The sequence below is a fragment of the Ranitomeya imitator genome, chromosome 2, assembly GCF_032444005.1.
Source record: "Ranitomeya imitator isolate aRanImi1 chromosome 2, aRanImi1.pri, whole genome shotgun sequence".
Classification (NCBI taxonomy): domain Eukaryota; kingdom Metazoa; phylum Chordata; class Amphibia; order Anura; family Dendrobatidae; genus Ranitomeya; species Ranitomeya imitator.
Genome location: NC_091283.1, coordinates 649,354,712 through 649,378,705, shown reverse-complemented (window position 1 = coordinate 649,378,705; position 23,994 = coordinate 649,354,712). Strand labels below are relative to the sequence as shown.

At 46.3% G+C, this 23,994-nt stretch overlaps 1 protein-coding gene across 1 annotated transcript; it reads right to left on the bottom strand.

Moving 5' to 3' along the window:
* Positions 1 to 517: 517 nt before the first annotated feature.
* On the bottom strand, positions 518 to 23,976 carry LOC138665435 (zinc finger protein 514-like). The gene is made up of 5 exons (XM_069752916.1): positions 23,911 to 23,976; positions 11,997 to 12,088; positions 4,134 to 4,304; positions 3,934 to 4,057; positions 518 to 1,627 (listed from the first exon to the last, which is right to left on the bottom strand). The coding sequence occupies exons 2-5, from the start codon at positions 12,072 to 12,074 to the stop codon at positions 579 to 581; spliced, it is 1,422 nt and encodes a 473-aa protein (XP_069609017.1). The 5' UTR covers positions 12,075 to 12,088; positions 23,911 to 23,976; the 3' UTR covers positions 518 to 578.
* Positions 23,977 to 23,994: the final 18 nt, after the last annotated feature.

Below are 23,994 nucleotides of genomic sequence, written 5' to 3'. Positions count from 1 at the left end.
ATGCATTAATATGGACACTTACCATTGCCTTTTCCAGTATCCAGTGCATTCATCTTCCTTTCTGAGTAATGTCACCGATTTTCTGACTTTTTTGGGTAACACTGCCGCTCTATGCATGAGCTGGAAGTGGCTTTTATAATGTAAGTCTATGGAGCCTCGTTCTGAAACTCCATAGACTTACATTGTATGGCTAGGTTCACACGATCGCATTTATGAAAAAAAGTCAGCGTTTTATCAAGACAAGCGGGACGATTTGTTTTCTCACTTGCGATCCATATACAATCCTTTTACAGCAGCAGCTATCATTTAAAGTTTTCTATGTTACAGGATTGCAATGTGTTCAACCCCTATACTTTGTTATTATTTAGCTTTTTCTTTTGCATATCCTATGCTACTTACAATTTCAGCACACTTTAAAAAGCTAGTAATATTAGTTGTATCAGTAATAATTTTATACCAAACACATGACAACCTCTAACTCTACAAACACCAGCTCTTTTTTTTGTGAGTTGCCTGATGTTTTAATAGTCAAGACCTTCTTTGAAAACATTTTCGATTTGTGTAAAATTATATTGCTTTTACTTTGTATGAACAATTTTGTGTTTAGCCAAGGCAGAGGTACTTTTAAAACTTTTCTCACATTCCACACACGAAAATGGTTTATCTTCCCTGTGAAGTCTTCGATGTTTTGCAAGGTCAGAAGTATTAGTGAAACATTTCCCACAAGTTGAACATGAATACGGCTTCTCCCCTGTATGAGTTCTTTTATGTATGACAAGATGAGAGCTACTGATAAACCTTTTCCCACACTTGAAACAAGAATATGGCTTCTCTCCAGTGTGACATCTATGGTGAGCAATTAGGTTTGACCGACACAGAAAATATTTTCCACATTCTGTGCAACAAAATGGTTTCTCTCCTGTGTGAATTCTTTTATGTTTCACAAGTGTTGACGTGTTGGTGAAACTCTTCCCACACTCTGAGCAAGAATATGGTTTCTCTCCTGTGTGAATTCTTTGGTGTCTGTGCAGATTTGAGCCATTAGCAAACGTTTTTCCACAAACAGAGCAAGAATATGGCTTTTCCCCTGTATGTATTCTTAAGTGGAGGGAAAGCTTAGAATTACATTTGAAACTCTTGCCACATTCGGAGCACATAAAAGTTTTTTGTTTAGGTGAATGGATTTCACAATTCTTTTTATGTCGGTTCATGTTAGCAGCTGTATTTTGAAAGTGTTTGAAAAGAGGAAAAGAGTTTGATCCAATGAGATCTACTTCTTTATAGGGAGCCATGGCTTCCCTACTGTATGTAGGTATATAATCCCTTTGAGAGATACTTGCATGCTTGTCAGCACTGACCAGTCTCTCTTCTACATAGGAGATTGATTTTAATGCAATCTGAGGTACATAGGGTGCTGTAGTATTTAGAAAGATATCAGTATCTGATTCGGTAATATCTTTCTTACATGAAACAGATTCTCCCTTCCTTTGTGTTGTGCCATGAGATATATGATCAGCAGGCAAATCAAAGCTTCTGAGATTCTGCGTCATATCAGGGTCTTTTACATTTTCTCCATTACATGACACCGGTTCTTCCTTAATAGAGAAGGTCCATTTACAGTTTGCATCTTTATACAGAAAAGGAAAAAAAAATTAGGAAGAAATTTGTTACTGTGACTATTTCAAATTAGAGATGGTCAAATTTATCACCTTTATGCCCACCTCCCTCTAACACCCTGCTGCGCCCTGTGCACTGTCTGGTCCTGCACTGTGTTGCCTTTCTGGTCCAATGTTCACTATGTGGGCTTCTGCCCATGAGCAAGCTCCGGAGTTCACTGCGCAAACTCTGGGACCTGTGAACACAGGGATTTGACAACAGGCCCCAGTGGAAACTTTGCATGGTTAGTTAACTCAGTTTGGTCACGCCCAGAAGACCCAACCTATAGAGAGCACAGGGACAGAGATGTGATGCAACGAAGGCATAAGTATTTTTTCAAATTTTTACATTAACGTCCCTTATTATGCTCTGGGATCGTTTCAGTTCCCAGAGAATAACAGACGTATAAACTCACAGAAAAAAAACTTCTCTGCAAATTTAATTTCCTGTAAAAATCCAAGTGAACAGGCAAATTTGATTATTGTCCGACCCCCTCATCGCTAATTCCAAGTTATAATAATTTACAATGTATTATTATATCTCCAGCTGTCTGCATTGTGGCTGTATATATACACTGGTCCAAAAAAATAAAGGGAACAATAAAATCCCACATTCTAGACATCACTGAATGAAATAATCCAGTTGTAAATCTTTATTCACTACATAGTGGAACGTGTTTAGAACAATAAAACCTAAAAATGATCCCATGGAGGTCTGGAGTTGGAATGATGCTCAAAATCAAAGTGGAAAATGAAGTTACAGGCTGATCCAACTTCAATGGAAATGCCTCAAGACAAGGAAATGATGCTCAGTAGAGTGTGTAGCCTCCATGTGCCTGTATGACCTCCCTACAACGCCTGGGCATGCTCCTGATGAGGCGGGGAATGGTCTCCTGAGGGATCTCCTCCCGGACCTGGACTAAAGCAACTCCTGGACAGTCTGTGGTGCAACGTGACGTTGGTGGATGGTGCAAGACATGATGTCCCAGATGTGTTCAATCGGATTCAGGTCTGGGGAACGGGCGGGCCTGTCCATAGCTTCAAGGCATTAATCTTGCAGGAACTGCTGACACACTCCATCCATATGAGGTCTGGCATTGTCCTGCATTAGGAGGAACCCAGGGCCAACCGCACCAGCATAAGGTCTCATAAGGGGTCTGAGGATCTCATCTCGGTACCTAATGGCAATCAGGCTACCTCTGGCGAGCACAAGGAGGGCACGGTGGCCCTCCAAAAAAATGCCACCCCACACCATTACTGACCCATTGCCAAACCGGTCATGCTGAAGGATGATGCAGGCAGCAGATCGCTCTCCACGGTGTCTCCAGACTCGGTCACGTCTGTCACATGTGCTCAGTGTAAACCTGCTTTCATCTGTGAAGAGCACAGGGCACCAGTGGCAAATGCCAAGTGTCTTGCATGGTGTTGGGCTGTGAGCACAACTCCCATGTGTGAACGTTGGGCTCTCGGACCATCCTCATGGAGTCGGTTTTTTACAGTTTGTGCAGACAAATGCACATTAGTGGCCTGCTGGAGGTCATTTTGCAGAGCTCTGGCAGTGCTCCTCCTATTACTCCTTGCACAAAGGCTGAGGTAGCTGTCCTGCTGCTGGGTTGTTGCCCTCCTATGGCCCCCCTCCACGTCTCCTGGTGTACTGGCCTGCCTCCTGGTAGCGCCTCCAGCCTCTGGACACTACGCTGACAGACACAGAAAACCTTGTCACAGCTTGCATTGATGTGCCATCCTGGATGAGCTGCCCTACCTGAGCCACTTGTGTGGGTTGTAGAGTCTGTCTCATGCTACGAGTGTGAAAGCACAACCAACATTCAAAAGTGATATATATATACATATACACACACACTAGCCTTCTTATTCTCCTTGATATACATGAATTGGCAGACACAGACTCACATGTATGTGCATGTCCCAAGATGGTCTTTCGCGTTATTTGATAACCTGGTTTTGGTGAGGGTGGAGGTATTTCTGTGTCCTGCATTCTCCTTTATTATATCTTACATTATCATCTTTGCCATTAAGTCAACTAGTTAATAAAGTTTATGACTCTTGTGTATTTATGCCTTTTTTTTGGTTCTCGTCGTCTTTGGATTTTCTACCAACGCATGTCTATGGAGATTGAATGGATGTGTGCTTGACTGTATTCACCCGAGTCACTTGAATGCAAAAAAATGTGGAAAAATGAAAGTAGTCCCTACATGATATAGCTTTGCTTAAGTCAGATATAATAAATGAGAGCTAAAATATTTGAAATATTCATTACCTGCCAATGTGAGGGGCTGGCAATTCTCCATCCCAATGTCACTGTACAGATCCTTGTGTGCTTCTAAATACTCCCACTCCTCCATGGAGAAATAGATGGCGACATCCTGACACCTTACAGGAATCTGACACATAATGATACAGTTATTATCCACATACATTATCCCTTATGTTGCGGTATAATGCCCCAGCAGCTCTCACCTCTCCAGTCAGCAGCTCAATGATCCTACTGGTGAGTTCCAGGATCTTCTGCATTGGAGGACAAAGAAGCGGAAACACGTGCGTTGCACTTTGTGATTTGGTCTGTTCTTTGGGAATATAAGAGGCACGGCTAGTGCCAGGCTTATCAAATACCAAGGTCTCAATTAATTCCTATATGTATGAAAATACAATAAAAATTTCCACTAAATCACACACAGGTTGATATACGGTAATTTACTAACTATGCGATTTCAGTAGGCAATTGGTAACACAGGATTTTATTTAGCAATATCAGACAAGGGGCTACATACAAAAATATAGGGATTTTTGTGTTACTCACCGTAAAATCCTTTTCTCCGAGACGCTCATTGGGGGACACAGGACTGTGGGTGTATGCTTCTGCCGCCAGGAGGCTGACACTAAGTAAACTTGAAAAAAAAAGTTAGCTCCTCCTCCGTCGTATACACCCTGACACTGGCTACCGGAGAATCCAGTTTGGTGCAAAAGCAGTAGGATAACAAAAAACAAGAAATATAACAGCATAAATACAGAAAACTTATGTCTAGAAAAGATCCTACTGACTAACAAAATCAGATATAGCCAAAGCAGCCATCAGGCTACCAGGGAGGGAGCTGTGTCCCCCAATGAGCGTCTCGGAGAAAAGGATTTTACGGTGATTAACACAAAAATCCCTATTTCTCCTTCGCCTCATTGGGGGACACAGGACTGTGGGATGTCCTAAAGCAGTCTCTGGGAGGGAAATTAACTCACCAGTAATAATTATCCAGATAATAATTTTCTATAAGTGCGCCACCGCCGCTTGAAGAATCCTTCTACCCAGACTTGCATCTGCAGAGATCTGGGAGTGGACATTATAATGTTTGACAAAAGTATGCAAACTAAACCAGGTCGCAGCCTTGCAAACCTGTTCTGCTGACGCCTGGTGCCGAACGGCCCAGGAAGCCCCCACTGCTCTAGTGGAATGAGCCTTGATTCCAGCCGGAACCATCATGCCCTTGGTGCGATAGGCCTCCTGAATGGTAGCCCGTATCCACCTGGCCAGGGTGGATTTTGAGGTCACACAACCCTTCCTGTGACCTTCTGGAAGGACAAACAGAGCATCTGTCTGGCGAAACGGAGCCATTCGGGCAATGTATCTTCTCAGTGCTCTTACCAGATCCAACGTATGGAGAGCTTTTTCTACACGGTGCGTAGGCGCCGGACAAAAAGAGGGAAGAACTATATCATTTATGTGGAACGAGGAAACAACCTTCGGCAAAAAAGAGGGTGCTGGTCTGAGCACTACCTTGTCCTGATGAAAACGTAAAAAGGGGGTACGACAGGAGAGAGCTGCCAGCTCTGATACCCGCCTTATGAAAGTTATGGCCACTAAAAATATGACCTTCCAAGAAAGGAGCGTTAAGGAAATATCTTGAAGAGGCTCAAAGGGAGCCTCCTGCAAGGCCCTTAAGACCAAATTAAGGTCCCAAGCTTCCAAAGGAGTCTTATATGGAGGGACCTTATGAGCGACTCCCTGGAAAAAAGTCTTGACCTGACGGCTTGTAGCAATCCTGCACTGAAAAAGGACTGAAAAGGCCGAGATCTGCCTTTTAAGAGTACTTGGAGCAAGCCCGGAATCCAGGCCTGCTTGAAGAAAGGCTAGAATGTTTGGGACGGAAAAACGCAGAGAAGGCAGCCCGCGCTCTCAACACCAAGAAAGGAAAACTTTCCAAGTGTGATGGTAGCTTCTGGCCGAAACAGTCTTACGTGCACGGATCATGGTATTTGCTACCTCTTGGGAGAACCCTGCCTGAGTTAAAACCCAAGATTCAACGGCCAGGCCGTCAAACGTAGGACCCCTGAGTTCTGGTGGTAGATCGGCCCTTGAAATAGAAGATCTGGCCGATCGGGGAGCCGCCATGGAACCCCGGCGAGAAGCTGTACCAGGTCTGCATACCAGGTCCGTCGTGGCCAATCCAGGGTGATCAGAATAGCAGGTACTCTCTCTGACTTGATTTTCTTGATTACCCTCGGGAGCAGTGCCAGAGGTGGGAACAGATAAGGGAAATTGGTTCCAAGACAGTACTAGTGCATCTATCGCGATTGCCTGTGAATCTCAGTACCTTGGCATTGCCCTTGGACGCCATTAGATCCACGTCCGGAGTCCCCCAACGATGGCATATCTGCAGAAATACCTCGGGATGGAGAGACCATTCCCCGGAAGCTAGACCCTGACGGCTTAGGAAATCTGCCGCCCAGTTTTCTTCGCCCGGAATGTGGACTGCCGAAATCACAGAGTGATTTCTCTCTGCCCAGAACAGTATCTGTTTTACTTCCTGCATGGCTGCCTTGCTGCGGGTGCCCCCCTGGTGATTTATGTAGGCCACAGCTGTGGCGTTGTCCGATTGAATTCGGACAGGGCGACCCACCAGAAGATGGTGGAAATGTTGCAAGGCTAGCCGAACTGCTCGAATCTCTAAGAGATTGATGGGGAGGGCTGATTCCTGAGGAGACCAGTGCCCCTGAGCTGTGTGGTGAAAGAATACTACTCCGCAACCCAGGAGACTAGCATCTGTTGTGACCACTAGCCAATTGGTTAGGGGAAAGGGCTTCCCCCTGAGTAGGGATGAGCTGTTTAGCCACCAAGAGAGGGCCTGCCTGACCTGGAGAGACAACCGAAATCTGCGGTTGAGGGAGAGTGGATTTCTGTTCCACACTGCTAGGATTGCTTGTTGGAAAGGACGAAGATGAAGCTGCGCAAATGGAACTGCCTCTATAGTTGCAACCATCTTTCCTAACACCCTCATGCAGGACCGGATCGTATGAGAGTACGGTTGCTGAAGATTCCTCACTTCCTGCCGAAGGGCTAGGACCTTGTCCTGGGGGAGGATTGATAGGGCTTGAGAGGTATCGAAGATCATGCCTAGAAATGAGATCCTCCGAGATGGTTGAAGGGATGACTTCCCTAAATTTATTAGCCAGCCTAGACGAGAAAGGGTGTCTAGAGTGAAGCCGACATTTTCCCTGCAAGATTGAAAAGTCGACCCTTTGATCAGCAGATCGTCTAGGTATGGCAAGACAACTATACCCCGGGAGTGCAGAATGGACACCATAGTTGCCATGACTTTTGTGAACACCCTGGGAGCGGAGGCCAGCCCGAAGGGTAAAGCCGTGACCTGGAAGTGCAGATTGTTTAAGGCAAACCGGAGAAATCTTTGATGAGGAGGAAAAATGGGAATATGTAGATGACGGCATCCTGAATGTCTATTGAGGCCAAGAACGCTCCCTTTTCCAGTGAGGCGATGACTGACCGGAGCGATTCCATCCGAAAGTGACGAACGCGGACAAACCTGTTCAAAAGTTTTAGATCTAGGATAGGCCTTACCGTTCTGTCCTTTTTGGGAACTACAAAAAGATTGGAATAAAAGCCCTGAAACCTTTCCTCCCTTGGAACAGGAGAAATGACTCCGCTGAGACGAAGGGACTCTATGAAATTGTACAGGTCTTGTCGGAGGGACTCGGACCTGGGAAGACGGGATGGGAAGAACCGGGGAGGAGGCAGACGGACCAGCTCTATCTTGTAACCTGAAGATACGAGCTCTCCCACCCACCGGTCGTGGATCACTTGAAGCCAGATCTGGTGAAACAAAAGTAGACGTCCGCCTACTCTGTTGGAGGTACTCCGAGGAGGCCTCCAGTCACTTGGCCGAAAACCTTTGCGTCCTAGATCCTCTGGATATAGTTGACTGGGAACGCATTCTTCCCCCCTGGTTGGCCGTATAAGGGATCCGAACGTCTCGGTCCTGATTGGGTCGACCCTGCGCAGCAGAAGCTGATGCTGGGGCCCATCTAGCATTGCGAAAGGGTCTGAAACGGGCTTGAAATTGGCGGCGAAAAGGCTGTCCAATCCTCTGCTGAGGAAGAAACTTACTCTTCCCTCCTGTGGAATCCGAAATCAGCTGATCCAGTTTTTCTCCGAACAAGCGACCTCCCTGATACGGTAGAGTTGTAAGCGATTTTTTTAGAGGTAGAGTCAGCACGCCAAGTTCTTAACCAGAGAGCCCTTCTAATAGCAATAGCCGCAGCTGCAAAGGCACAATCTGCAGCATCTAAGGATGCATTAATCAGATAACTACCAGCCAGTGCTATCTGAGATGACATTTCCGCCAATTCTGCTGACAAATCACTTTCTTGAAGAGCCTTTGTTAAAGACTCTGACTAAGACATCATAGCCTTGGCAACCCAAGTTGCCGCGAAAGAAGGGAAAAGTGCCGAACTTGAAGCCTCGAAAACGGAGCGAGCTAAGCTCTCTATAAGACGATCCGTAGGATCCTTAATTGCCGAGCCATTAGGGAGAGATAGCAATGTGTTAGAGGCTAAACGGGACACCAGAGGATCCACAGCAGGATTTTCCGCCCATTTATTACAAAGTTCAGTAGCAAAGGGATACCTAGCTTTCAGAGCCCTCTGCCCTGAAAAACGCTCGTCCGGGTGCTCCCGGTTACGCCGAATCAGGTCCTCCAATTCAGGGTGAGAGGCAAACACCCTATGGGTCCGTTTGGCCCGCTTAAATGAGACCTTATGATCTGAGGATGAGGCGAGCTCGTCCTCTATCCCCAGGGACTGATTGACAGCCTCAATGAGGCTATCTACTGACTCCTGAAATCCAGGACTCTCAAAATTAAGGGACCCTTCTGACTCATAGTCTGTCTCAACTTCCCCGCTCTCTGCAGGGGAAGGAGAACGTGATACAGAGCTCCAGGATGCAGAAGCACCTGAAGGCCTGGGCTACGCTGTGTGGATCCGCTTTCCACGCGTCTGTCTAGTGCGAGCGTGGCCCCTGCAGGCCGAAGGCTCCCGAGACCCCGAGGCCCTTTCTGAGACAGATGAAATGCTGGCCCTGACCGCTGGGGTCTGAAGGTATTTGATTGCTTCAGTAAGGGACGCCATGGATTGCGACAAGGACGTGACCCATTCCGGCGGAACTGCCCCAGCATCTGCTTGAGGGGCAGGAGCCGGAGGGATTGCTGGGGAGCTTGCGGGGGGGCTCCTGGGCGCGTTCAGAGTCACAGGCCTCGCAGCGGCGATTACTCTGGGCGTGCGGGAATGGGGCACGACAAGCTACACAACCGGTAAATAGAACCGTGTGAGACTTAACTCTTCTAGACATAGTGATCCGTAAAGCTAAACCCAGGGCCAGAGACTGGGACAAAAATAATGCTTCTGCCAGCTGGAGGGAGAAGCACTTACCCCAGTCCTGTGTCCCAATTGTAGTGACGGATCCGGACGCACGCTGCGGAGCAAAATGATGCTGCCTTTATCCTCAGCCGACTTCAGGAGCGGGACCGCCATGCTGCGCTGCGGCCTGTAGTAGGCCTGAAGCCGGGGCCTCAATTTTTTCCGAGAGAGGAAAGGCGGATCCGAAAGTGGACGTGCCGGAAGGGGAGGAGCCTAACAGCGCGGTCTGCTGGGCGGAAGTCCGGGCCATGAGCTACCCGGAAGTTGTCCCCACACCTGCTGGAGACCGGGCCGCACCTGGAAAAGACCGCGGCGCCGGCCGCACCATAGCGCCGGCCACACCGTAGCGCCGCCGGCCGCACCATAGCGCTGGCCGCCCCACAGCGCCACCCGCCGAAAATGGAAAATGGCGCCGGCGGCACCGCAATGCCACAGCGCCGACAGCCCAACCACAGCCGCGGCGCAGGCTACGGACCCTGGAGGAAGTACCACAACACTGCAGAGCCCCTGCTACCGACCCAAGATGCCAGCAACGCCAGGTAAAATGCATATGAATAGCGCGCCCTGTCAGCAGCCTCCCCAGAGTGCATCCAGCGAGGGGGGAAGCAAAAGACGGTGCAGAAACCCTATCTCCATTATCTGCCAGGATAAGGAGAGGGACCGTCCACCACCCCATCTATCACCGCAGCAGAGCAGGGGTGTAGGAAACACGGACATCTAAGGGCACCTGCACAGCTCAGGGTCTAAATACCTTAGGGTGGTCAGGGCCAAGTCTGGTGAAGAATCCCACGTAGCGGGAAAGGATACGTGGAAATGGGATCACACGTGCTTGCCCGTTGATGGTTTGGGGAGATCGGACCCTCAAAAGGATCCGTCGCCCCCTCAATCCATAGATGTTGAAAACAGAGTCAAAAGGAACAGGACTCAGAGGTGTGCCTCCTTGAGACGCTAAGCAAAAACTGGATTCTCCGGTAGCCAGTGTCAGGGTGTATACGACGGAGGAGCTAACTTTTTTTTTTTTTCCAAGTTTACTTAGTGTCAGCCTCCTGGTGGCAGAAGCATACACCCACAGTCCTGTGTCCCCCAATGAGGCGAAGGAGAAAAAAAAAAATATATATATATATATATAATTTCTTTTTACACTTCACAAATTCTTGCTACTTTTGTGTTGGCATATCACATAAAATGCTCCAAAAAACATTTACGTTTGTGGGTGTACTGTGAAAAATAAATGTGGGAAAGTTCATAGGGTATGAATACTTTTTCAAGGCACTGTATCCACCAATGAGGCTGTCAAGTTCAGGCCAGGAGTCCAGTAGCCAGTCCAGGTAGCATGGTCCTTGCACAACAACTCCTTTAGGCCTTTTCATTTGATTCGAGCAAACAAACGTGCCTGCTGCAGAAATAACCCTATTCCAATGAATGAAATAGATTTTCACTAATTTATGATCCAACCAATGAATATTTTTTCATTATCTGGGTGCATTACAGACCTAATGCTCATATAAAATACTCCATTCTGCTCCTTATATCTAACTAGAAATAGGCCCAATGCTATCGCATTGGGAGTGCGGTGAAATTAAGTTATGTAGATTTGTAAAAAACAGGCATGTATGTGGGGCTGTCGGAATTTACTGCTGCCTGAGGTAATAAAAAGAACGTATATATTGCCGTGGTACTGGCTTTCTTTTTGCTGTAATGGTGATAAGGCCAAAATGTTTTATTACATTTTTTGAGTACAGTCAAAATGGCAAATCCAGAAGCAGTGCCTCAGTGGTATGAAGTATGTACATACCAGTAGTAGAGAGTGCTTGTGTGTCTCAGATAGTAGACACAATTGTTATACAGTATGGGACTGTGTTGAATTTGCTGCTGGCTGAGGTAATAAAAAGAAAGTATATATTGCCATGGTACTGGCTTTCTTTTTGCTGTAATGGTGATGAGGCCAAATATTTTTAGTTATTTTTTTGTTGAGTACAATTAAAATGGCAAATCCAGAAGCAGTGCCTCAGTGGTATGAAATATGTACATACCATTAGTAGACAGTATTTTTGTGTCTCCGATAGTAGACAAAATTGATACACAGTATGGGACTGTGGAGAAGTTTGTGCTGCGTGAGGTAAATCAAAAATCGTAAGTAAGCATGAGCGGGTAAACCGTGCAGTTATGGCTGTTACTGGGAATAGCGGTGACGTACATCTGTCACTTGCAGTTCGTGGCCGTAAGGCTGTTACTGCGGCTGCACAAGTAAAAGATGTCACCGCTATTCCCCACGCAGGCGCAGTAACAGCAGTGTCGTTATCGCGCATGCGAGGGTAGAGCACGCAGTTGTGGCTGTTACGACGCATGCGCAGGAATTGCGGTGACGTGAATGTCACTTGCACAGGCGCTGTTCGTGGCCTTGCGCAAGTGTCACTTGCACACGTGTATGACACTTACGTGTGATGACACTGCTGCGGTGCCTTATGGGATTCGGGGACAGCAGCCGGAAGTCCCAACTGGCGATTATATATGTTGATGAGAACTAATGTAATTCCCAGGAGCCCTCACATCACCACTCATGTCTCTAATTTATTAACAGGCATAAAAGTAATGGCATGGAAAATAATTCTCAAAATCCCTCACCTTTCCAGTCAATAGGCAGATGATCTCCAGGGTAAGATTTAAGATCCTTTCAGTTCTGTTCTTCCTGTCATTTTCCATCTTCTGGAATAATTCTGGTCAGAGAGGTGACAAAATAATAAAACATTTCTAGGGAATTTTCATTTGTATTATTTGTAGACTTCTGGCTCTCTATTGAACAATAAGTAAATTGTAATATCTGTGTCGGTTTCTGCTTTGGTTACACCACATCTTTGCTGTGGGTGATGCTTAAAGGGAACCAGTCAGCAGGATTGTGCACAGTAACCTACATACAGTGTCAGGTCGGCGCCGTTATACTGATTAAACTGATACCTTGGTTGATGAAATCCATCTTATTGTGGCTGTTTAACCTTTATTTTCAGTTAATGAGATTCTCGTGCTCCGGGGAGGCCTGTGGGGTGTTCATGTGGTGGTCTGCTTAGGTAGTCATTAGTATGGCTTATAATAGGTCACCGATTCCTCCGTCAGCTGCCCCCTATTTTACATACTTCACACAATGTTGTGGGGTTACAAAATAAAACTTCATCAAAATGGTGCCAGCTGTGCATTTACAGTAGCATGATACATGCCTTATATGCATTTATGCTTTATTCCTATAGTATCATGGTGTAAAAAAAAAACAAAAACCAATTGTCTCCATCAAAATGGCGCTGGCACAGTAGCATCTATCAGAATGCGTTAGATGCTACTGCGCAGGCACCGCCACAATTTTGCTAGAGGAAAACTAAAATTGCCTACATCAAAATGGTGGTGCCTGTGCAGTAGTATCTATCGGCACCGCCGGCGCCATTTTGATGGAGCCATTTTTTTTTTCTCCAGCGGAACGCGATAATGCTACTGCTGATGACGATATTCTTTTTGTAACCCCACAATATTATATGCAATATGTAAAATAGGGGGCAGGTCACTGAAAGATCAGTGACATGACATAAGCCATACTGATTACCTAAGCAGAGCACCACATAAAGACCCCCCTCAGGCCGCCCCAAAGTACAAGACTTTAAGAGTATCAATCCTGTATTATTCCTGAGACTTGTGACTCTGGCCAGTCCAGAAGCTACGAGAGTTAGTCCTTTTGGGTCCCTATCAGCTGTCAGTACTGGTGGAGCGATTACTATGTAAACCTCAGATCCCACTGTCAGTGAATAGTTCAGCTATCCTGATGTATAGCGATGTGCTCCTGTCTTGACATTTGACTATCCCTTTGTTTTGTGATTCTGCTCCTGACGCGATCTTCTGAATCTGACCAGGCTACCTGAACATCCTTCCTGTGCCACCAAGCAGCAGCTTGCCTAGGGACTCCTGTGTAAAATCCCTATACAGGGGTTAAAGGGTGAAGGCCATGGCAACTCCTGTTCGTGGTAGCCATTTTAGAGCTAGGTGACTACAAGCAGTGCTTGAGTGACAAATCACCCTTACATGCCCACTTCCACACCGCTTCTCTGCTGCCACCGGTCTGTTTACATGGCGGCAGTAGTGATGTCACAAATCCAGCATGTGACCACTGCAGCCATTCACAGGGTTCATCAGCCGTGTGCCTTCTACCTCAGCAAAGCGGAGCTCAATGTTTGGCTGCTATGTAGGCAATGGCTGGAGGCAGTAGCTTAGAGAAACACTGGAGAAGCAGAGGATAAGGAAGGGTGATTTGCTTATTTCTTACATAGAGAAGGCCTGTGCCCTTAAAAAAAAAAAAACCTGGAAAATAAAAAGAAATCATTAGGAATTAGAAATAAAAATGAAGCAAACACACAGGCCATGGCTCAGTTCCATTGACTGTGGTTTAAGTCTACAGATTTTACTACACAAACTATATAATTTTAATTAGATTTCTTAGCCCTGATGAGTCTGGTGGATTTACTTTCAGAATGACTGTATAATCCAGATATTAAGCATTTTAGGGCTACAGCCATGGAATTAAATATTCAATGAGTTCAAGTATATTTAGTCTTCTCTCACCCAGCTGCAACTTCTGCTGAGCAGCAGGATAAACACTGAGAAGACAATGGACAAGATGGGCAGAGATTCAGCTGAACTTTCATGGGATTATACAGCTATTCTGACATGGATTTTCAAAATAAATACACCAGACCAATGTATGCAGTTTACATAGTGAAATCTGGTGACAGATCCACTTTAACTGCCTGACAACAATGATGTACATTTTTGTCATGTCACTAAAGTACACATGAAGCTGACTCCATGTGCAGCAGGGCTGGGTTACATAGATCAGCTGGTGGTCAAGTACAAGGACCAGAGTGATCTCTTTTTCTTGACCACGATACATGGTGATGGCAGCACCCTCAGCACTGTACAAGGTACCTCCGCAAACCGAACTGTGTACTGGAGTACAACAAAAACATGGGGGGGCGTTGAACTCTCTGATCAACTCCTCCAACCGTACAGTGCTTTGAGAAAGGCCAAGGTTTTGTACAAGAAGCCGGCTGTGCACATCGTACAGATGGCGATGCTCAACACTTTCCTGCTGTCACGATGTGCAGGCCAGACAGCTATGTCCTACTTTCAGTTCCAGGAGGTAGTAATATTTGGCAGTCAGGGCCTCAGTACTTCCGGAACTGAAGGTCTTTGCATCGTACCAGGCCAACATTTCCTAGGGGAGGTCTTTCAAAGTGGAAAAAAAGTTAAGTCGCAAAAGAGGTGAAGAGTGTGTTACAGAAGGGGAATATGCAAGGACACTATATCAATGTGACACCTGCCCCAATAAACCTGGCCTGTGTATGAAAGATTGCTTCAGACGGTACCACACCTCCATGCACTACTAAACTAATTTCTGATTTACTCAACCTGACGAAGAATACACTACTCACATATGCCACTACCTTTTAGAACTCACATACCAGGAAACATTGGACTAGCTCCAAAAAGGGGTACTTGATGGGCATTACCACACTTTAGGCACAACTAGATAAGTTTCCAAAATGGGGTCATTTGTGGGGGGGGGGGTTTCTACTGTTTAGGCACATAAGGGGCTCTGCAAACGCGACATGACGCCTGCAGACTATTCCATCAAAGTCTGCATTCCAAAATGCCACTACTTCCCTTCTGACCTGTGCTCAAACAGTGGTTTCAATCGGTGTCAAACTCAGGACAAATTACACAACAACTTTTGGGGCCCGTTTTCTCGTGTTACCCTTGTAAAAATAAAAAATTGGGGGCTAAAAGATAATTTTTCTGGAAAAAAAATGTTTTTTTTTATTTTCACGGCTCTATGTCAAACTTCTGTGAAGCACCTGGGAGTTCAAAGTGCTCACCAAACATCTAGGTAAGCTCCTTGGGGGGTGTCTAGTTTCCAAAATGGGATCACTTGTGGGTGTTTTCACTATTTAGGCACATCAGGGGCTCTCTAAACGCGAGATGGCATCTGATTTCAGTTCCAGACAATTTTGAGTTGACAAAGTCAAATCGCGCTCCTCTCTGCCGTGCACATAAACAGTGTTTTTTCCCCCATATATGGGGTATCGGCATGTTAAAAATAAATTGCATTACAAATTTTGGGGTTCATTTTTTCCTGTTACCCTTCTGGAAAAAAAAAATTAGTCTAAAGTTAAATTTTAGTGAAAAAAAATTAAATGTTCATTTTTTCCTTTCACATTCCATTAATTGTTGTGAAGTACCTGAAGGGTTAATAAACTTTTTCAATGGTTTTGAGTAGAGTTGAGCGACTTTTACTTTTTTAGGGTCGAGTCGGGTTTCGCGAAACCCGACTATCTCTAAAGTCGAGTGAAATCGGCCGATTATGGCGAAAAGTCGGGGATCGACCGAAACACGAAACCCAATGCAAAGTCAATGGGAATTTTTTTTTTTTTTATTTATTTTTTTTCTCTTTCTCCCTCTCCCTCTCCCGTCCCTGAACAGAAAAGCTGGTGTTACACATTGCAAATCGCTACAGCGCACAATCGACAAGATGACGATAGGCGTCCACGCCCCTAAGACCTATGTCATCACTCTGCCCACACTCCTTTATTGGCTGAAAAAAATGGCACCAAGCGCGCCATACGAAACGCGACTTTGGCGCGAAAGTCGCGTACTGCATGGCCGACCCCACACAGGGATCGGGTCTGGTTTCATGAAACCCGACTTTGCCAAAAGTCGGCGACTTTTGAAAATGAACGATCCGATTTGCTCAACCCTAGTTTTGAGCACCTTGAGGAGTGCAGTTTTTAGAATGGTGCCACTTTGGGTATTTTCTATCATATAGATCCCTAAAAGTGACTTAAAAATGTGAGGTGGTCCCTAAAAAATATTTTTTTTTTTAAATTTTGTTGTAAAAATGAGAAATCGCTGGTCAAATTTTAACCCTTATAACTTACTACCCCCAAAAAAAATGGTTTAAAAAAAAAATTGTGCTGATGTAAAGTAGACATGTGGTAAATGTTACTAATTAACTATTTTGTGTGACATCTCTCTGATTTAAGGTCATAAAAATTCAAAGTTTGAAAATTGCAAAATTAAAAAAAATATATTATTTATTTTTTTGAATATTTATCAAGCCTCGACCACCCTCTTTTCTGTTGGTATACAATCTTTGGGTGTTGGACTTGTGTTGGAAATCTCCATGTATTTTAAGGGAGCTTTTGGGTCTTCACATCTACAGATTCCATCTTTTCTTTTGGCCAGCACACTATACTAGCCAGGTATCTAATGACTGGCAGGAAATATGTTTTGATGGCACAGATCTTATGCTTCCTATTGAGTTATTTTTTTCAGGATCTGTCTTACCCTTTGGTGGTATTTGGATATTGCTGCTTTCCTTGCCTCTTCATCACGGTTATCGTATCCCTGTGGGATGCGAGGTACTTGTACATTTGTTATGTGCCCTGCTGGTAGTTCCACTCCATCAGTCTTGACTACCTTGCCTCCAGTCCAAAGGACATCCCGATGTCTTTGCTGTAGATCCTTGTCAGGTCGATCAGTGAATCGATATCTCGTTCATTTTTCACATGCAACTTTGTCATCCAAGTAGAGGAGGTGGCTGATGGTACTTCCACTCTTGAACTTGTAACCATAGCCAGACTTTGATTATATCATTGAGGGGTTTCAAGCCTATGCAGAACAGCAATGGGAACAGGTCATCACTGCAGTTGAGGGTCACGTGCTAGATGTCATGAATTGACTTGCAGTGTTGTCCTTCATAGCCCCATTAAGTTTCTATAGAAAGTTAATTGTGTTGACATTGTACAGCGCCAAGCATTCACAGATCCGTGTGTGGCATGGAGTCATAGGCTTTCCTATATTCCAGGCTGTACTGAGGTTGATCTCTGTGGATTGACCGTTTTGAGTAGACATGAGCGAATATGTTTGGCTCCCTCTTTATTCGGCATGCTATAGCGATTACCAAACAAGCTGCAGCGGGAACCCAGATACATGGAGCGCTCCGATAAATAGGTGTCCAGTGCCGCAGCTGCATGTGTCATGGCTGTGTGACAGTCACATCACATGCATGGAGAGTCTGTGTGTTGTAACTCTGTGTGTAGGCTCGGTGGGCTGGATCACACACAATGGGATCAGACGCTGGGCTCGGCGGGCTGGATCACACACCATGGGATTAGGTACAGGGCTCAGAGTGGTGGCGAGGAGTACATGTCGGCAGCCTGGTATTGTGCTATCAATATCTAGATACCAAGCTGTTCTCGCCACCGGAATAAGGTCTCGTTCGCAGGTGTACTCTCACCACTCATAGTAGTGTTACGGCTGAGCCTTCTACCAGAGTGAACAGCTCGGTAACCAGACATTAGTAGTACAAGGCCAACCTGCCGACCACTGCTGCAGCCCGGACCTCCCATCACTGCAGAACACTTTGTGAGTGGTGACGGGAAATTGTAAGGCCGGCGTCACACTAGCGAGTTTTACGGACGTATGAGCGCAGAAAATAAGTCCAGAAAATACGCATTGCACACGGCCCAATGATTCTCTATGGGGCAGCTCCTACCTGCCGTATATTACGCATCCGTAATATACGGTATGTTACGGGCGTAGAAAATCGCAGCATTCTGCGTTTGTCAGTGTATTGCGCAAAAATTACACCAATGAAAGTCTATGGGGGGGGGGGGGGCGAGAAAATTACGGACTACACACGGACCATGCATGTGACTTGCGAGAAATACGCAGCGGTGTCCTATAGAAAAGCCAGCAATTCAGCGTGGTGTACAGTAAAATCACACTGATAGAATAGGTAGAATAAATGTGTACACAGAGTATAGATATATAATATATATATATATATATATATATATATATATATATATATATATATAATTCAGCGCTAGATAGCAGAAAAGCCGGTATTTCAATTGCCGGCTTTTGCTATCTCCTTCACAAACCCGACAGGATATGAGACATGGTTTGCATACAGTAAACCATCTCATATCCCTTCTTTTATTACATATTCCTCTTTAGTAATGTAAGAAGTTTCTTTGTGTCAAATTTGGGGTCTCTAGTTATTAAATTAAAGGGTTAAATCCCGGAAAAAATTGGCGTGGGCTCCCGTGCAATTTTCTCTGCCAGAGTGGGAAAGCCAGTGACTGAGAGCAGATATTAATAGCCTAGAGAGGGACCATGGTTATTGGCCCCCCTGGCTAAAAACATCTGCCCCCAGCCACCCCAGAAAAAGCACATCTGTAAGATGCACCTATTCTGGCACTTAGCCTCGCTCTTCCCACTCCCCTGTAGCGGTGGGATATGGGGTAATGAAGGGTTAATGTTACCTTGCTATTGTAAGGTGACATTAAGCCAGATTAATAATGGAGAGGCGTCAATTATGACACCTATCCATTATTAATCCAATAGTACGAAATGGTTAATAAAACACACACATTATTACAAAGTATTTTAATGAAGTAAAGACACAGGTTGTTTTAATATTTTATTATACTCTTAATCCACTTGAAGACCCTTGTCACCTGAAACAAAGTTAAAAAAAACAAAAACAAACAATATTCCATACCTTCCGTCGTCAGTCTTGTCCCACGCTGTAAATCCATCTGAAGGGGTTAAATAATTTTACACCCAGGAGCTCTGCTAATGCAGCTGTGCTCCTGAATGTAAAACTTGGTGAATGAATGGAATGCAGGGGAATGTACTGTAGTTACCTCGAGTCACGGTGATGCACCCTCTGCTGGATGAACTCATATGAACTCGAGCGTGGGAAAATATTCTGAAGAGTTCCCAGGCTTTTTTTAAATATATGAGACATGTTCCCTTTAACCACTTAAAGGGAACCTGTCACCTGAATTTGGCGGGACAGGTTTGTGGTCATATGGGCGGAGTTTCCGGGTATTTGATTCACCCAAGATTGCCTTGCGCAGGCGTGTACTACGGAGGACACAGCATGAACTTCAACCCAATATTGCGGCCAGCATGCAGCCAGCGGGTAAGGAAAGGGTGAATCAAACACCCGAAAACCCCACCCATATGATCACAAACCTGTCCCGCCAAATTCAGGTAACAGGTTCCCTTTAAGAGTGTTGTCTGGTGAAAACAAGTTCTCTACAGGACAGCGATAGCTTATAGATGAGTACATATTTCAGGGTTTTATCTTTTTCCCTATTAATACATGAAAGTTTGCCGGCATGTATTATATAGCTAATTTAAAGGGAATAGGTCACCAGAAATAACGCTGCTAACCTGCAGATATGGGGTTCATCTGCAGGTTAAAACGTTATGATGCTGTCCGATGCCTGCACACAGCCAAATGCAAAGGGGAGAAAATTATCTTTATACCCCCCCAGCAGCATTTGGTCATCAGTCATAGGGGCGGGCCGCTGCTGGTTCAGTCACCGCCCTGACTGACACTGGCTCTACCATGGGGCTGGCTGTCAGTCAGGCCCAGGGGCACAGTTACAACGGTCTCTCTGTATTCTCAGAGCAGCAACTGAATACCAAATGCTGGCAGGGAGAATAAAGACCATTTTTTCCACGCTGCAGTTGGCTGCAAGCAGGCGTTGGACTGCATCATAATGCTGTTAGCCTGCAGATTAACCACATATCTACAGGTTAACAACTTTATTTCTGGTGACTGTTCCTTTTAAAATGCAGAAGGATTGCGGTAAGGGACGGGTAAGTGGATGTGCTGCTGATGATGCACGCAGAGTTCAATGTTCAATCTCAAAATGATGACATTCAATGTTCAAAAGTTTCTTTTTTTTTTCTGGTGTATTCCCATGTACACCTTCCAACCCAAAAAAAGGATATACGGTTCATGGTTCCTTCCATTTTCTTGTCCACCTCAATCAGCGCTGGCATCCCTGTCTCAACATTTGGACAAATCAAACATGAAGAGGAAGCCCGGGCTGCAGCTGATCCATGACTTCCTCCTCAATTCGAAGCGGGAACAGTGATGCCAGTACGGGAGGTCCGGAAGATGGAGTGCAGACACCGTAGGAGGGAAGTATACACTTTGTTATTTTACTGGGGTCAAGCGAGGTGTATGAGAAGACGTATGACAGGACAACTTCTTTAAAGGGAACCTGTCACCCCGTTTTTTCAGATTGAGATATAAATACTGTTAAATAGGGCCTGTGCTGTGCGTTACAATAGTGTATGTAGTGTACCCTGATTCCCCACCTATGCTGCGAAATACATTACCAAAGTCGCCGTTTTCGCCTGTCAATCAGGCTGGTCAGGTCAGGTGGGCGTGGTGACATCGCTGTTTCTTCCCCAGCTTTCCGTTGGTGGCATAGTGGTGTGTGCATGTCCAAGTGCCGAATCCACTGCACACAGGTGAAGAAAAAGCGCGCGATCTGCGCTATTACCCTTGTCATCGGTGGGGGCAGCCATCTTCCTGGGGCTGCGCGTGCGCAGATGGAGTGCTCTGCTGCACGGGGCTTAAGGAAAATGGTCGCGGGATGCCGCGCGTGCGCAGATGGAGATCGCGGCAGCCATTTTCCTGAAGCCGAGATGCCCCTGATATCCCAATACTGAGCCGCTGCTGCCGTATGTGTCCCTATTACTGCACCTGCTGTATGGTTCTCTGTGCCTTCTAAATCACCCCTCTATAATGTAGTAATGCCGGGTGCAAGTGCCCTAGAAAACAGTGCCCACATTTTGCTCCCTAGAATATTGCCCCGTGTGCCCCTTTGATAGTCACAGTAACCTGAGATCCCCTATAATAAGAAGTGCCCACTTTACATTTAATAATGTCCTGAGTCTCCCCCCTATACAGCTCCCCTATACAGTATAATGCCCCCTCACTGTATAGTACCATCCACACAGGATACTGACCCCTTAGTAGCCCTCAAACTGTTTGATGGCCCCATTCATTGTAATCTCCACACTGTATGATGGCCTCCATATAGTATAATGCACCAGATCATCCTTAGGGTATGTGCCCACGCTGCGGATTTTTCCGCAGCGGATTTTGAAAATCCGCAGTGCAAAACCACTGCGGTTTTCACTGTGGATTATCTTGCGGTTTCTTCTGCGGATTCTTCTGCAGTTTTTCACCAGCACTTTCCTAATGGTGCTGGTTGTAAACCGCTGCGGAATCCGCACAAACAATTGACATGCTGCGGAAAATAATCCGCGGCTTTTTCCGCAGCATGTGCACAGCGGTTTTTTTTCCCCATAGGTTTACATGGTACTGTAAACTTTGGGAAAACTGCTGCGGATCCGCAGCGGTCAAATCCGCAGCAAAATCCGCAGCGTGTGCACACAGCCTAAATATAGTATAATGCATTCCCCATAGGACTCCATATAGAATAATAAATTCCCCATAGGCCTACATATAGCACAAGGCAGCCCCCTCTATAGGCAGATCCTGAAGTATAAGGCAGCCCCCTCTATAGGCAGATCCTGAAGTTTAAGGCTATGTGAACACGTTGCAGATTATTTGCGGTTTTTTAGTGTTTTTGCGCTATAAAAACGCTATAAAACAGCAAATAATCTGCATACATTAAGCATCCCATCATTTATAATGGAATCCGCAATTTCTGTGCACATGATGTGCGTTTTTCCGCATGAAAAACGCATTGCGGAAAAATAATGAACCTGTTCATTAATTTTGCGTTTTTTTTGCGGATTTCCCACTGTCTAATGCATTGGGAAATGTCTGGGTAAAACCGCGTCAAAACCGTGCAAAAAAAATGCATGCGGGTTTCATGCGGAAATCTGGCAGAAATGTCTGGATTTCCACAGGAATTTTCTGCATGAATTCCTGAACGTGTGCACATAGCCTTAGGCAGCTCCCATAAAAAAAACAAGAAATACTCACCTCTCTTCCTCCTTGTTCCAGCGGTGCTCCAACCTCCCGCTCATCTTCTAACAGAGGGCGCCGGGTAGAGACGTCATCACGCCCACTGTCAGCGTCGCTGAAGTCAGACGCTGACAGTGGGATGATGGATGGGCGCAGAGCTCCTTCACTCATCAGTGCGGCGAGGGGTGGGGGACCCACTGCTGGCACCGGGCCCTCCCCCGCCTGCTTAGGGGCCCCATAGCAGGTGGCAGGGCAGTTAGATCGATTCTCCCTGCTCTGCCGCAGAAGGTAACTGTATCGGCACGCTGCCTCCTCACCAACACCGGAGCTACCGCCTCACCAACACCGGAGCTACCGCCTCACCAACACCGGAAAGCTACCGCCTCACCAACACCGGAAAGCTACCGCCTCACCAACACCGGAGCTACCGCCTCACCAACACCGGAGCTACCGCCTCACCAACACCGGAGCTACCGCCTCACCAACACCGGAGCTACCGCCTCACCAACACCGGAGCTACCGCCTCACCAACACCGGAGCTACCGCCTCACCAACACCGGAAAGCTACCGCCTCACCAACACCGGAAAGCTACCGCCTCACCAACACCGGAGCTACCGCCTCACCAACACCGGAGCTACCGCCTCACCAACACTGGAGCTACCGCCTCACCAACACCGGAGCTACCGCCTCACCAACACCGGAGCTACCGCCTCACCAACACCGGAGTTGCTGCACCCCCCCAACCTGCTGTCTCCTCCCCCATAATCCTGTAGAATATAAGCCCGCAAGGGCAGGGTCCTCGCCCCTCTGTATCAGTCCGTCATTGTTAGTTTGTTTACTGTAAGCGATATCTGTAACTTGTATGTAACCCCTTCTCATGTACAACACCATGGAATCAATGGTGCTATATAAATAATAACTTCAGCCTGGTGTTAATGGCCCGGTAAGGCTACGTTTACATTAGCGTTCCGCTAATGTGCGTCGCTGTTGCGTCAGCGACGCAGCGGCGACGCGCCCCTATGTTTAACATGGGGTACGCGTGCGTTTTTTTTGTTGCGTTTTCCGACACGTGCGTCGGACGCAAGAAAATGCAACAAGTTGCATTTTTCGGGCGTCCGATTTTCGTCAAAAAACGACGCACGCGTCGCAAAACACAGCGTTTTTGCGTGTGTTTGCACGCATTTTTTTGTGCGCAACGCTAATGTGAACGTAGCCTTACTGAGCGGTGGAGCAGCGAGTGTCTTCGGCGTGCTCATACTATGTTCCACAGTCACAACACATGCAGGGTTAGGCTATATTCACACTTTGCGGATTTTGCTGCGGATCCGCAGCGGATTTGACCGCTGCGGATCCGCAGCAGTTTCCCATGAGTTTACATTTCAATGTAAACCTATGGGAAACAAAAAACGCTGTGCACATGCTGCAGAAAAATCCGCGCGGAAACGCTGCGGATTACATTCCGCAGCATGTCACTTCTTTTCTGCGGATTTTCAGCTGCTCCAATAGAAAACTGCAGTTGAAAATCCGCAGAAGAAAACGCAGTAAACCGCGATAAATCCGCAGTAAAAACCGCAATGGGTTTTCACTGCGGATTTTGCAATTCCGCTGCGGAAAAATCCGCAGTGGAATCTGCAAAGTGTGCACATAGCCTTACAGCAGCCGGGAGCCCACAGCCGCCCAGCACTCACCCGAGGGAGACCGAGAGCACACACATTCATCAGGACGGCAGCGCCAGTACTCCGGGACAGCAGGCCCCGCCCACACCGGTGATT